This window comes from Xyrauchen texanus, chromosome 48 (genome assembly GCF_025860055.1).
Source record: "Xyrauchen texanus isolate HMW12.3.18 chromosome 48, RBS_HiC_50CHRs, whole genome shotgun sequence".
NCBI lineage: Eukaryota > Metazoa > Chordata > Actinopteri > Cypriniformes > Catostomidae > Xyrauchen > Xyrauchen texanus.
This window is the reverse complement of record NC_068323.1, coordinates 17,812,915-17,829,376: the sequence shown is the minus strand read 5'-3', so window position 1 is coordinate 17,829,376 and position 16,462 is coordinate 17,812,915. Positions and strand designations below refer to the sequence as shown.

The 16,462-nt window shown below is 38.2% G+C and overlaps 1 protein-coding gene across 1 annotated transcript; it reads left to right on the top strand.

Moving 5' to 3' along the window:
- The first annotated feature begins 11,371 nt into the window (after positions 1-11,371).
- Positions 11,372-15,938, top strand: yju2b (YJU2 splicing factor homolog B). The gene is made up of 10 exons (XM_052122159.1): positions 11,372-11,432; positions 11,743-11,799; positions 11,891-11,944; positions 12,032-12,114; positions 12,198-12,253; positions 14,138-14,198; positions 14,299-14,441; positions 14,680-14,852; positions 14,940-15,078; positions 15,195-15,938. The coding sequence occupies exons 2-10, from the start codon at positions 11,797-11,799 to the stop codon at positions 15,698-15,700; spliced, it is 1,218 nt and encodes a 405-aa protein (XP_051978119.1). The 5' UTR covers positions 11,372-11,432; positions 11,743-11,796; the 3' UTR covers positions 15,701-15,938.
- Positions 15,939-16,462: the final 524 nt, after the last annotated feature.

The window sequence follows — 16,462 nt, the reverse complement described above, 5'->3', positions numbered from 1 at the left end:
GTGACACTAAAATAATGCAATAAACATTAACTAAACTACATAAAATACAGAATACCCCAATACACATAATTGATATTAAACCTGAGAACAAACAGAACTATTCCCAAAAAATATCATGAAATGTGAAGGGTCACACAGGGAGTTCTTCTCTTACCTTAATTTTAACAATAGTTTGCTGTAAAAAGTTGTTTAACTTTATATATATATATATATATACAGGTCCTTCTCAAAAAATTAGCATATTGTGATAAAGGTCATTATTTTCCATAATGTAATGATAAAAATTAAACTTTCATATATTTTAGATTCATTGCACACCAACTGAAATATTTCAGGTCTTTTATTGTTTTAATACTGATGATTTTGGCATACAGCTCATGAAAACCCAAAATTCCTATCTCAAAAAATTAGCATATTTCATCCGACCAATAAAAGAAGTGTTTTTAATACCAAAAAAAGTCAACCTTCAAATAATTATGTTCAGTTATGCACTCAATACTTGGTCGGGAATCCTTTTGCAGAAATGACTGCTTCAATGCGGCGTGGCATGGAGGCAATCAGCCTGTGGCACTGCTGAGGTGTTATGGAGGCCCAGGATGCTTCGATAGCGGCCTTAAGCTCATCCAGAGTGTTGGGTCTTACGTCTCTCAACTTTCTCTTCACAATATCCCACAGATTCTCTATGGGGTTCAGGTCAGGAGAGTTGGCAGGCCAATTGAGCACAGTAATACCATGGTCAGTAAACCATTTACCAGTGGTTTTGGCACTGTGAGCAGGTGCCAGGTCGTGCTGAAAAATGAAATCTTCATCTCCATAAAGCTTTTCAGCAGATGGAAGCATGAAGTGCTCCAAACTCTCCTGATAGCTAGCTGCATTGACCCTGCCCTTGATAAAACACAGTGGACCAACACCAGCAGCTGACATGGCACCCCAGACCATCACTGACTGTGGGTACTTGACACTGGACTTCAGGCATTTTGGCATTTCCTTCTCCCCAGTCTTCCTCCAGACTCTGTCACCTTGATTTCCGAATGACATGCAAAATTTGCTTTCATCCGAAAAAAGTACTTTGGACCACTGAGCAACAGTCCAGTGCTGCTTCTCTGTAGCCCAGGTCAGGCGCTTCTGCCGCTGTTTCTGGTTCAAAAGTGGCTTGACCTGGGGAATGCGGCACCTGTAGCCCATTTCCTGCACATGCCTGTGCACGGTGGCTCTGGATGTTTCTACTCCAGACTCAGTCCACTGCTTCCGCAGGTCCCCCAAGGTCTGGAATCGGTCCTTCTCCACAATCTTCCTCAGGGTCCGGTCACCTCTTCTCGTTGTGCAGCGTTTTTGCCACACTTTTTCCTTCCCACAGACTTCCCACTGAGGTGCCTTGATACAGCACTCTGGGAACAGCCTATTTGTTCAGAAATTTCTTTCTGTGTCTTACCCTCTTGCTTGAGGGTGTCAATGATGGCCTTCTGGACAGCAGTCAGGTCGGCAGTCTTACCCATGATTGCGGTTTTGAGTAATGAAACAGGCTGGGAGTTTTTAAAAGCCTCAGGAATCTTTTGCAGGTGTTTAGAGTTAATTAGTTGATTCAGATGATTAGGTTAATAGCTCGTTTAGAGACCCTTTTCATGATATGCTAATTTTTTGAGATAGGAATTTTGGGTTTTCATGAGCTGTATGCCAAAATCATCAGTATTAAAACAATAAAAGACCTGAAATATTTCAGTTGGTGTGCAATGAATCTAAAATATATGAAAGTTTAATTTTTATCATTACATTATGGAAAATAATGACCTTTATCACAATATGCTAATTTTTTGAGAAGGACCTGTATATATATATATATATATATATATATATATATATATATATATATATATATATATATATATATATTTACCCTTAATTATGCAGTGAAATAACATTTACATCTATTAAAAAAAAAAACATTTTTTTACAGTAATATTTTGCCTTAAAATTACATATATTGACATATTTTTTTACTGTAAAATGTTAAAGAAACTACCCGTTAACCAATTCATGTTTTTTTACTGTAGCATTTTTAGTCTTTTACCATTAATCCTGACACAGAACCATAAAACCATTTGCTTACAGGAAAACTTCCATAAAAATCCCTCTTCAACTACAGAGTCTGTCTTAATTTATAACTCTTAACCCATCCATCATGAAGAATATTACAGTCTGATCAGTTTCCACTGGTGCCACGCTGATGTCTCAATGCTTCTTACAACCTTGTTAAAATAAATCTTCATGCAGGCCAGAGACTGAGCGGGATTGTTCTCTTGTCCACAGACACACATGAGTGAACTAAATGCGTAGGGCAAAATAGATGTGAAATAGCGATTTATCTTGCCAGTGAAATAAAATTGATTCATTTTGTTTCCTTTTATGATTCATTCCTCACTTCTATTTGACTCCCAAGATATATGGAAGTATGATTCATAACTTTCATGAACTGTGAAGATGAAGAATATGTTTTAGAGGAAGAGCAGGATTAAACATTGTACTGTATTGTTATTAATGTTAATATTACCTTACTATTATAAATTGACGAATCTATTCAGTTTTTAAATTATTTTTAAGAAGTGATGCCATATTTTAGAACAGTTGTGAGGCTCTTGTTTTGTTTGTTTGTTCTTATGATGTGTGAATTAGGGCACGAAAATACAAAATAAAAATAAAAAAGAAAGAAAGTAAATGATGAGTTATGAAGAATCTACACAAGGGGAGGGTTTGGAGACAGTGGGGGATACGGTAACCCTTCTGGCATGTCCTGACAGAGACACTTTGGAATTCAAAGCTGTCTGAATCTCATATCAAAGTCACTGAGTGAAAAAACACTCTAGACTCCCACACTGTAAAACACATGGAGACATGGGAAGGGGGTGTGGACTCATGGCCCATCAGACAGAAAGAGAGGGAAAGAGCTTTATCTGTCTGGTACAAATCACAAGAGCTTGCATGCATGCACCTTTGGATTTATTCTTAAAGTCTCAGCATTCCTCACTCTTTGTTTTCTGATAAGACTAAGAGAAGTCAGTTAAGGCAAGACAAAAAGATGCAGAACTGTATTGTGATGTTATGTATAGTTAGTGATACTATGATATCCCTCCATAACCAAGAGGGGGGTCGCTAGACTTCTGTGTCATCTGGGCTTAGCCCACAGGCCATATTATAATATAAGAATCCTTCCTTCCATGACATAAAAAATGACCACCCTACCGGTCAAACAATAGTTATGTAAAGCGCAACACTTACACTGGTTTAGAACTTTATATGAGCAAATGACAGACGCACACTAAACGGATCAAATATGTTTTTAATTGAAATTGCAAATCAAAGTGATAATTACAACTTGTTGGCTCATTGTTCATTGTGCTGAAATTAACGCTAACAACAAAATCAAAGTAATTTAACCATTAAAATTTGCAATTGTCATTTATCATAATATTTTGAGAATAAAGTAAAAATTACGAGAATAAAGTGGCAGTATTATGAGTTTAAATGTTTTAAATTTGTTGAAAATTATGAGCTGAATTTGTGAGAAGTTTTTGTGAGAAGTTTCATGAATGAGGCGTGCATTACTACAGGAGTTTTCAACATGTGGGCGCCTCTCAAGGGAGGCGCTAGAAATGAGCTCGCACTCAAGTGAAGCGAAAAATAATCGGAATTGCTGTGAATTATATACAGTAGGTCCATTTCAAGACATTGTATATGGTAATATCCACTCAGTTACAGTATTGTTTAGAGAGGAAACCCCAGTTTCAATGCCTACATAACCGCTACAGAGTCCGGATACTAATATCTATGTGCTGATGTCAAAAGACCAAGGATTTCTTTATTACAAAAATCCTATCCAAAAGTATGATTTAACTACGTCCTCCACATGCATCTCTTGCATTAACAAAGCTGCTGGATCGGCGTCCGTTCTATCGTTGTGATAATGATGCTCTATTTAGCCTAATAATGAGATTTTGTTTTTTCTATAATATTTCTACTTTATTCTCACAATGCCACAACTTTATTCTACTACTTTTGAATTCATTCTAATACAAAACTTAACATAAAAATGCTAGGATTTATTCTCAAACTATTCCAACTTGTGTGGTGGTGGCTTAGTGGGCTAAAGCACATAACTGGTAATCAGAAGGTTGCTGGTTCGATCCCCACAGCCACCATCATTGTGTCCTTGAGCAAGGCACTTAACTCCAGGTTGCTCCGGGGGGATTGTCCCTGTAATAAGTGCACTGTAAGTCACTTTGGATAAAAGTGTCTGCCAAATGCATAAATCTAAATGTAAAATATTATGACTTAATTATCGAAATATTAATTGTTTTTATTATTTAACATGGAAATAAAATGGCATTGTTGGATCACCGAGTAAAGTTAAAAAAATTACTTACATTTTTACAATGCACCTCGAAACACCTGCTTTGGGTGTCCAGGCTTTTTAAAGAAGCAGTTTAACTCCACAAACATGACATGGAAATATAGAAACTATTTTGAGTTGCGTTTGAGGAAATTCCATTGCAATAAGCATTCTTTATTCCCGTATCCCAACTCCCTACTAAACACAAATAGCGAACAAGATGACTGGCGCATTATTTAAACACTACTTGGTGTGTGGATTGTTAAAAACAAATGAAGATTAGAAATGAGGCTTATAGATTATATATTTAGAAATAAGGCTTGCATAATAAAACCTCAGTGCCTCTGATACAGAAAAGCTGCACCCCTGTGAGAGAAAATAGAAAGCTCCCTCTCGAGGCATTCGCATGATTTCATTTAATTCATTTACATTTGAAAGCAAAATTGTAGACTGCATTGTTGTTTTTGTACCCTGATATAATTATATAATAGCCTTACTTTCTTTTCTTTCATTTTTTTTTCTCATCACAAAAAACATTCAGGGCTATTAACAAAAGATCCGGGGCTTCAGCCCTATAAGCCAGGGTCTAGCTCTGCAGCTGCCCATAACAGTTGAACTATTGAGCTTGATGAGACTAAATGCTCTGAAATACATTAAAGACTGTTAAACAATCCCATTTGCTCCACTTGCTCACTTTACTTCTCAGTGTGCTCTTATGTCCTATTATTAAAGGCATAAGGTATACTCACTTTCCTGAGTTTGAACTTTTAGAACATTGAGGTAGTCTATTGGATTTCTGCCTGAATTTGAAATACCAAAAAGCTTCATACACCAAAGAATGGTGTATGCAGGAGGACTAAATTCATAATTAGCATCTATGCCTAGAATACAACGAAATATTTCAAATGTAAGATAACATATAAAAATAGAGAAATTTAAATTTTTATATTTTTGTCCCAAATCCTGATTCATTTATCAGTTTAAATCAGTTATTCAAGGTTTGAAAGATCTTGTTTCACTCATGTTTGGTCAATATGTTGAACCCACCTGTTGAAAAGACTGCATCATCATGGGTTTCTCCTCCGGCTTCTGAACTAGTTAAATAAGCAAGCCTCCCTTGATCAATCAGCTTGAAGACCAAGCTGGTTGACCAGAATTTTAACAACCAGCTAGACAAGCATTGAATCAGCACTAACTAACATTAAACCAGCACTAACCAGCTTGGACTAGCAGGGAACTAATCTTAAACTCCAGATCAAAGCCTGAGTTGAGAGAAAGTCGATGAGCAACATGGTACCAATAAAGCCTGATTGGATTAGTTTGGTTTTTTAAACTCAAAACCATTCCTGGAACCCTGAGTTTGTTCAAGTAGCCTCATGGTTTAGGACCCTGGTGACCCCCTGTTGGTACAACAAAAGATACAACAAAACAGAAATAAGATACAACACAACAGAAATAAGATACAACACAACAGGAATAAGATACAACAAAACAGAAATAAGATACAACACAACGGAATAAGATACAACACAACGGGAATAAGATACAACACAACGTGAATAAGATACAACACAACGGAAATAAGATACAACACAACGGGAATAAGATACAGCACAACGGGAATAAGATACAACACAACAGAAATAAGATACAACACAACGGAAATAGGATACAACAAAACAGAAATAAGATACAACACAACGGGAATAAGATACAACACAACAGAAATAAGATACAACACAATGGGAATAAGATACAACACAACAGAAATAAGATACAACACAACAGAAATAAGATACAACACAACGTGAATAAGATACAACACAACAGAAATAAGATACCTCACAACGTGAATAAGATACAACACAACAGAAATAAGATACAACACAACAGAAATAAGATACAACACAACGTGAATAAGATACAACACAACAGAAATAAGATACCTCACAACGTGAATAAGATACAACACAACAGAAATAAGATACAACACAACAGCAATAAGATACAACACAACAGAAATAAGATACAACACAACGTGAATAAGATACAACACAACGGGAATAAGATACAACACAACGTGAATAAGATACAATACAACAGAAATAAGATACAACACAACGTGAATAAGATACAACACAACAGAAATAAGATACAACACAACGGGAATAAGATACAACACAACGTGAATAAGATACAACACAACAGAAATAAGATACAACACAACGTGAATAAGATACAATACAACAGAAATAAGATACAACACAACGTGAATAAGATACAATACAACAGAAATAAGATACAACACAACGTGAATAAGATACAACACAACAGAAATAAGATACAACACAACAGAAATAAGATACAACACAACGGGAATAAGATACAACACAACAGAAATAAGATACAACACAACGTGAATAAGATACAATACAACAGAAATAAGATACAACACAACAGAAATAAGATACAACACAACAGAAATAAGATACAACACAACGGAAATAAGATACAACACAACGTGAATAAGATACAACACAACAGAAATAAGATACAACACAACGGGAATAAGATACAACACAACAGAAATAAGATACAACACAATGGGAATAAGATACAACACAACAGAAATAAGATACAACACAACAGAAATAAGATACAACACAACGTGAATAAGATACAGCACAACAGAAATAAGATACCTCACAACGTGAATAAGATACAACACAACAGAAATAAGATACAACACAACAGGAATAAGATACAACACAACAGAAATAAGATACAACACAATGGGAATAAGATACAACACAACAGAAATAAGATACAACACAATGGGAATAAGATACAACACAACAGAAATAAGATACAACACAACAGAAATAAGATACAACACAACGTGAATAAGATACAACACAACAGAAATAAGATACCTCACAACGTGAATAAGATACAACACAACAGAAATAAGATACAACACAACAGAAATAAGATACAACACAACGGGAATAAGATACAACACAACGTGAATAAGATACAATACAACAGAAATAAGATACAACACAACAGAAATAAGATACCTCACAACGTGAATAAGATACAACACAACAGAAATAAGATACAACACAACAGAAATAAGATACAACACAACGGGAATAAGATACAACACAACGTGAATAAGATACAACACAACAGAAATAAGATACAACACAACGGAAATAAGATACAACACAACAGAAATAAGTCACAACACAACGGATATAAGTCACAATACAACAAAATGAAGACACAACACAGCAAAATTAAGACACAAAGGTATTAAGCCACAACACAACATAAATAAGTCACAACACAATGGAAATAAACCACAACATAGCCAAATTAAGCTACAACACAACAAAACTAAGAAAGACACAATGGAATTAAGCCACAAAACAACTAAATTAAGACACAACGAAATTAAGCCACAACACAATAGAAATAAGCTACAACACAACAGAAATAAGCCACAATGGAATTAAGTCACAACACAACGTAAATAAGCGACAACACAATGGAAAAGCCATAACACAAAAAAGTTCAAACAAAACGTAATGAAATTAAGCCACAACACAATGTAAATAACATACAACACAACAAAATTAAGTCACATAGATGTATAGTGTTTAAAGACATTTTTATTTTCAGTTAATTTCTTTGTGTTAATTTGTTATTTTTTCCATTGTGCTGTGGCTTGTCTGTTATGGCTTTATTTTCTTGTATTTTGGCTTATTTCCGTTGTTTTCAGCCTTTTTTTTTGCTGTACACATCTGGGCCACCGTACTTTTCAGCAGGGCAATTTCTGATGGAGCCAGAATAAAAATCCCACTGAATGACAGAGAGACATAGAAAAGATTATATGATCAGATGAACTCATAAAATGGTAACATGCTGATCCAGTGTGATGGAGGCATGTAGAGAGATGGTGGAATGGTGTAAGGGGACGAGAAGTGATGGAGGAGGCTGGAGCTTCTAGTGCACTGGTCAGATTTACAGCATAAACAGCCCTTGCCTGGCGAGTTTGAGATTCCCCACTAATTCCCACAGAATGCGTCCTAACACTGGAACGCTGCTCCTGCATTCCTGCCCGTAGCAGACGATCCCTATATGGGCTGTACGGGAGACCTGATGCTGAATCAACTGTCAAGTGCACCGTCTATACCTTAAACACCCTCAAGGAATGGCCCCAATCTAAAACACTTTACACCTGCATGGTAGTGCATATATAACACACTTTACTCTTTATCTCATATATTTATTCACAAATATTCCAGTTCGGGCTGTAGATTACTAGGCCTACATGAAGTTCCCTCTCCCAGCAAGTCTCTTCACACAACACATTTAAAATGAATATAGTAGAAAATCATCATTAAGACATTATTTTTCATATTACAGAGGTTGCACTATGTTGACTTTTTTGTGTTTATCATGAGACACAATCACAAACACACACATTTTCAATAATCTTTTTTTATGTATATGTGTGGAATTTTTGCCATCTGCTTTAAAATACCAATGTTTTGCATATACTCCACTCTGGTGATCTGTAGCTGTGAGACATCTATATTTAGGATCTGAAAAGCAAATGCTATGAATGTGTGGCTAATATGAAGATTTTTGTGATAAAACAGCTCTCTCTCGCAAAAAAAGAAGGTTTAGGAGAGCTGTAAATTTAACACAGAGACCAACCAATTATATTAAATGACTAAAGCAATGTGTTTAAGTTATCTTATACATTATTTACAGCTACTGTTGTAGGTACTTTTGTACTTTTATACAGTATCTCACAAAAGTGAGTACACCCCTCACAATTTCATAAATATTTGATTATATCTTTTCATGTGACAACACTGAAGATATGACACTTTGCTACAATTTAAAGTAGTGAGTGTACAGCTTGTATAACAGTGTAAATTTGCTTGGTGAGTGTACAGTGCATCCAGAAAGTATTCACAGCGCTTCACTTTTTCCACATTTTGTTATGTTACATCCTTATTCCAAAATTGATTAAATTTATTATTTTCCTCAAAATTCTACAAACAATACCCCATAATGACAATGTGAAAGAAGTTTGTTTGAAATCTTTGCAAATGTATTAAAAATAAAAAAACGAAAAAAAAATCACATGCACATAAGTATTCACAGCCTTTGCCATGACACTCAAAATTGAGCTCAGGCGCATCCTGTTTCCACTGATCATCCTTGAGATGTTTCTACAACTAGATTAGAGTCCACATGTGGTAAATTCAGTTGATTGGACATGATTTGGAAAGGCACACACCTGTCTACATAAGGCCCCACAGTTAACTGTGCATTTCAGAGCACAAACCAAGCCATGAAGTCCAAGGAATTGTCTGTAGACCTCCGAGACAGGATTGTATCGAGGCACAGATCTGGTGAAGGGTACAGAAAAATGCCTGCAGCATTGAAGGTCCCAATGAGCACAGTGGCCTCCATCATCCTTAAATGGAAGAAGTTTGGAACCACCAGGACTCATACTAGAGCTGACCGTCTGGACAAACTGAGCGATCGGGGGAGACGGGCCTTATTCAGGGAGGTGACCAAGAACCCGATGCGCAATCTGACAGAGTTCCAGTGTTACTCTGTGGAGAGAGGAGAACCTTCCAGAAGAACAATCATCTCTGCAGCACTCCACCAATCAGGCCTGTATGGTAGAGTGGTCAGACGGAAGCCACTCCTCAGTAAAAGGCACATGACAGCCCACCTGGAGTTTGCCAAAAGGCACCTGAAGGACTCTCAGACCATGAGAAACCAAATTCACCAATTTAGAACGAGCGCATTGGGAGTTGGCCAAAGTCCTAGTGGTGGCGTAGTGACACGCCTCAATCCGGGTGGTGGAGGACGAATCTCAGTTGCCTCTTTGTCTGAGACCGATCCACATCTTGAGCTTGTTGAGCATGCTACCACGGAGATGCTATTTTCTGCGGCATCCACACACATCTCACCACGCGCCCCACCGAGAGTGAAAACCACACATTATAGCTACCACGTTGAGGTTACCACATGTGACTCTACCCTGCCTAGCAACTGGGCCAATTTGGTTGCTTAGGAGACCTGGCTGGATTCACTCAGCATACCCTGGATTCGAACTCACGACTCCAGGGATGGTAGTCAGTGTCAATATTCGTTGAGCACCCCAGGGTAGGTAATTCTTGAAATACCCTCAGCTTTGAAATGGAGGGTCCTTCCTCTCAAAGATACATTTCTCAGTAACCAGTAATGGAATTTCTTCTTTGCCTTTCCAACCACTGGGTCAAAGTTCAAGCTACATCTGACACTTTCATCTTTACATAAAACTAAAAACATGTCACCTGTGACTTAACTGGGATACCATATTGAGAGGGAGAAGGGAAGGTTTTAAAAGTGAGTGGAATGAGGTCCCTGGTCACTAAAGACCCGAGGTATGCAATTAAGAGTCTAGCAAGTCAGTCCACTGGCGGCCATCTTTGGAACGCTCTCGGGAGACTATTTCCAGTCATGCCAGTGCAGCTCCTACTTGAATGGGGAGAGACCTAAATCTCAAAAACGGTTGGTCATATTAAGTTCAAAGAACATACTTCAAATCAGCAATACAATTTGACAATACTGGTATCATAAATTGTGATTCGTTACCTCATATTAAGCTAAAAACGGCGTTTCCCAGCTTGTATAGCTAATGCGCATGCGCGTCATTGAGCTGATTGACAGGTTATGTCTGTATCTAAAAGGTGATTTGGCTCTTTTAACTATAAGGCGGTACTTCCTTTCTACATCCTTTGATCCTTGGACGCTTTTGGTTGAGCGTTCCAATTTATCCCATTCATTTTATTAGAAGTGGCGGGTGTCTGCTGAATACTCTCTGGTTAAACTAACCTTTAGCATGCTACAGAAATATGAATATATGACATGACTGTAGTATTCCTCCGCTCAACAGATGGCGCCCGTTCAGCTTAACCGTGATAGTCGAAGCAACGAGGAAACGTAGACGCTGTTTATATCAGACAGTTTGGTGAGGATCAAATGCAGGAAATTAAATAAATTTGCTTTTATAATTTTCATCGTGATGTATGACGCAAATAGCAAAGTGGTGTTTGTTGTTTTGATGTTTGTTTTTTCCATCTGGTTTGGTTATTTAGACACGTCTCAGATATCGACTGATCATCACACTTATATACATGTAGGCTACAATGCCGAAAAACAAGTCGGAGCCATAGCACTTTATGCTAATGTTAAGGCGCATGTGTAATTTTTAAGAGTCTTTGTGATATATCATTCTTACATGCATATATGTATGCTTTCTCAATCCTTGCTTCCAACAGTTCGGTTTATTGATACTTGCTGACATCATCTGGAGCTGATCTTAAACCAGCAGAATGGTATGCACCCTATTTTCACTTGAGCTTTTCCACTGATGTTTGATTTCACTATCATAAATATTAGTTGTGTTAATGCTTTATTTGGTTCTAGGGTGAGAGAAAAGGAGTGAACAAGTACTACCCTCCGGATTTCGATCCAGCCAAGGTGAGAACGGTTTCCCATTCAATGGATAGAACAGACCTGTGTGTTAAAATGATTAGGATGTGTAACTGTCTCACACTCATATGACAGCATGGATCGATCAATGGCTACTGGAAAACCCACCCGCTACGGGAACGAGCCCGGAAACTGTCTCAGGGCATCCTCATCATCCGGTGAAAACACACACTCATACTCATTTATAGTGATCTGTGTCTTTTAAAAGGCTTTGACTGTTTATATTGTCTTATTCTTTTAGATTTGAGATGCCCTATAATATTTGGTGTGATGGCTGTAAGAATCACATAGGCATGGGTAAGACTTTGAACTTGTGCTGTCAACATAATGAGGTAGATAGATGGATAGATAGATAGGTAGGTAGGTAGATACATATATAGGTAAATAGAGATATAGATAGATGGGTAGAAAGATTGATAAATAGATGGGTAGAAAGATAGAGATATAAAGGTGTTTGATAGGTAGAAAGATTGATAGGTAGGTAGATACATAGATAGGTAAATAGATAGGTAAATAGATAGATACAGTGAGGGAAAAAGGTATTTGATCCCCTGCTGATTTGGTACGTTTTCCCACTGACAAACAAATGATAAGTCTATAATTTTAATGGTAGGTTTATTTGAGCAGTGAGAGACAGAATAACAACAAATAATCCAGAAAAACGCCTGTCAAAAATTTTATAAATTGAATTGCATTTTAATGAGGGAAATAAGTATTCGACCCCTCTGCAAAACATGACTTAGTACTTGGTGGCAAAACCCTTGTTGGCAATCACAGAGGTCAGATGTGTCTTGTAGTTGGCCACCAGGTTTGCACACATCTCAGGAGGGATTTTGTCCCACTCCTCTTTGCAGATCTTCTCCAAGTCATTAAGGTTGCGAGGCTGACGTTTGGCAACTGGAACCTTCAGCTCCCTCCACAGATTTTCTATGGGGGTAAGGTCTGGAGACTGGCTAGGCCACTCCAGGACCTTAATGTGCTTCTTGAGCCACTCCGTTGTTGCCTTGGCCGTGTGTTTTGGGTCATTGTTATGCTGGAATACTCATCCACAACCCATTTTCAATGCCCTGGCTGAGGGAATGAGGTTCTCACCCAAGATTTGAAAGTACATGGCCCCGTCCATCGTCCCTTTGATGCAGTGAAGTTGTCCTCCCCTTAGCAGATAAACACCCCAAAAGCATAACGTTTCCACCTCCATGTTTGACAGTGGGGATGGTGTTCTTGGGATCATAGGCAGCATTCCTCCTCTTCCAAACACGGCGAGTTGAGTTGATGCCAAAGAGCTTGATTTTGGTCTCATCTGACCACAACACTTTCACCCAGTTCTCCTCTGAATCATTCAGATGTTCATTGGCAAACTTCAGACGGGCCTGTACATGTGCTTTCTTGAGCAGGGGGACCTTGTGGGTGCTGCAGGATTTCAGTCCTTCATGGTGTAGTGTGTTACCAATTGTTTTCTTGGTGACTATGGTCCCAGCTGCCTTGAGATCATTGACAAGATCCTCCCGTGTAGTTCTCTGTAGTACTCTCATGATCATTGCAACTCCACGTGGTGAGATCTTGCATGGAGCCCCAGACCGAGGGAAATTGACAGTTCTTTTGTGTTTCTTCCATTTGCGAATAATCGCACCAACTGTTGTCACCTTCTCACCAAGCTGCTTGTCGATGGTCTTGTAGCCCATTCCAGCCTTGTGTAGATCTACAATCTTGTCCCTGACGTCCTTGGACAGCTCTTTGGTCTTGGCCATGGTGGAGAGTTTGGAATCTGATTGATTGATTTGCTTCTGTGAACAGGTGTCTTTTATACAGGTAACAAGATGAGATTCAAAGCACTCCCTTTAAGAGTGTGCTCCTAATCTCAGCTTGTTACCTGTATAAAAGGCATCTGGGAGCCAGAAATCTCTGATTGAGAGGGGGTCAAATACTTATTTCCCTCATTAAAATGCAAATCAATTTATAACACTTTTGACATGCGTTTCTATGCGTTATTCTGTCTCTCACTATTCAAATTAACCTACCTTTGAAATTATAGACTGATCATTTGTTTGTCAGTGGGCAAACATACAAAATCAGCAGGGGATCAAATACTTTTTTCCCTCAATGTAGAAAGATGAGGCTTCTGCACATGCTTATGTTGGAGGAATTGAAATTTAATGAGTGAATTTTGTTTTTCTTGTGAAGGGGTCCGATACAACGCAGAGAAGAAGAAAGTGGGGAATTACTACACAACTCCAATATACAGGTGATGTAGCGTTCAGATTTCTTGCCGTTTGATTAGGTGATGCAAGGTACAACCCCAACATCTCATCTCAAACTATGAGCTTCTGTTTGTCTAACCACAGGTTCAGGATGAAGTGCCACTTATGTGTGAACTACATAGAGATGCAGACAGATCCAGCCACCTGTGATTATGTCATTGTAAGTGGAGCCCAGAGGAAAGAGGAGCGATGGGATATGGCTGAGAATGAGCAGATTCTCACTACTGGTGCGAAACACACAGACACACTCTTATACAGCGGCTCCAAAAAGTTTTCTGTATGATTATTAAATGTTTAATGTTATTAATTATATAGCAAAATACGAAAGCAACTGGCATCTGCAAACAAATGATGCTGGAATTTTTTTTTTTATCACAACCAACTTTGTTGTGGTGTAAATAGTGGTTTACACCTTAATTATGAAGTTATTATTTATTTTTATTTTTTTATTTTTATGCTTCTCAGAGCACAGTGAGAAAGAGAAGCTGGAGACGGATCCCATGTATAAATTAGACCACGGGGGAAAGGATAAGGAGAAGCTACGTGCCGCCATTCCATCTCTCACTGAGCTTCAAGAACACCAGTCCGGATGGAAAGACGACTTTCAAATCAACAGCACACTCCGCAGGAAGTTTAGAGTGTGTACATGTTGGCCACTTCAGATTTGGTCAGATTTTGGTCCCTTGTGATGCATTTGTGTGTTCGTTTGTGGTTTCAATTTGCAGAATGAGAAGAAAGTGAAAGCCGAGGAGGAGGAAAAAGACAACGCAGTGCGACAGAGGACTGGTCTGTCCATCCCTTTGTTACCAGAGAGAGAAGAGGATAAGAAGCTAGCCTCACTGCTCACCTTCCAGAGCCCAGACTGTAACTTGCTTGTTTACCTTTCAGAAATTATTTTAATTTTTTTTCATTATAGAATTTGATTCAATTGATTTCATTTTTATTCTTTACCTGGCATTTATTCCATATTCCTCCTTCAGCATATGAAGACAGACAGCACACAAAAAGGCAACAGATATCATCTCGTTCTTGGTTTAATAGACCCTCCTCAGCAGCAGGGGGCGCCGCTGGAAACCTCTTGCAGAAGTTAGGCCAGCAGGGTCGAGGAGCAGCTGTTGCCAAAGCACTCGGCTCTTCTACGCCTATTTCTCACATCCTTGTACGCAGGAAGTCAGAGGGAAGCAAGACTGAAAATGGCAAAGATACAAACTCATTGTCTGCTAAATCTTCCCCTGATGTAAATTTAGCCACTATGGACACCGAAGAGTGCAACGAAACAAACAAATTCAGACCACAACACACACTCTTTCCTCTCACAACTTCGGGGGATGAGAGCAAGGACATAACTCAAAACTGCATTACAGAGAAATACAGAGGAAGCACGTCAGAACATTGTGGGATAGCGGAGGAAAATGGCACTGGTTTGCGTTCTGGAAAGTCTCTGGTTGCAGATTACAGTGACTCAGACTCAGGCAGTGAGGTCTGATGCTGACTGAAGATGAAATGAAGGCACTGCTTTTAGTTCCTACATGTATGAGTCATCTTATGGTAACATTTTCTGAATTGAAGAGTCAACTAACTGTTATGCAGATAATATCATTTGTAATGCAGTATTTGTATAAAATTAAAGCAGTGCAAGATAAAAGCAGTTTCACTAGACAAGTGGATCCTACGATGTATTTTCTAGTAAACAAATAAAAATATAGTATGCACAAATAAATATACACATAATTGTGAAACTTTTAAAGCGTGATGGTCTACTATGATCTGTTCCTTTTCATGCGAGTGGTCCCAGATACAAAACCTCCCCAGTTGTCGGTTACCCAGCTTTTCATTTGTTTGATTCATATGGAACAGGATCAGGGAGCAAAAAAGTGGAATGCGTGTCTGTGTTTGGAATTGTCCTGCCTCGTGCAATTCCAGCACATGCCACACCAACACAGCATCTGCAACAGACTAGAGCGCAAATATAAACTCTAAATGAGGATAGAATGTGTGATGTGGATCGAACATAAACTTAACCAGAGCACATAAGACATGGAATGTATTGACAGATAATTTATTAATAATTTATTTATTTTATCAAAGCTGCTTGTACCTTGTTCCGGACCGTTCCAGCCCAGTTTAACCTCTGCATATGAATTTAAGTCATTTAGTAAAAATCATGTCATCCATTGCACGTTTATGAGCGCTATGAGTGAAGCTGGTTCACAGTGACTCCTATGTTTTAGCTAAAAATAACAGCAAA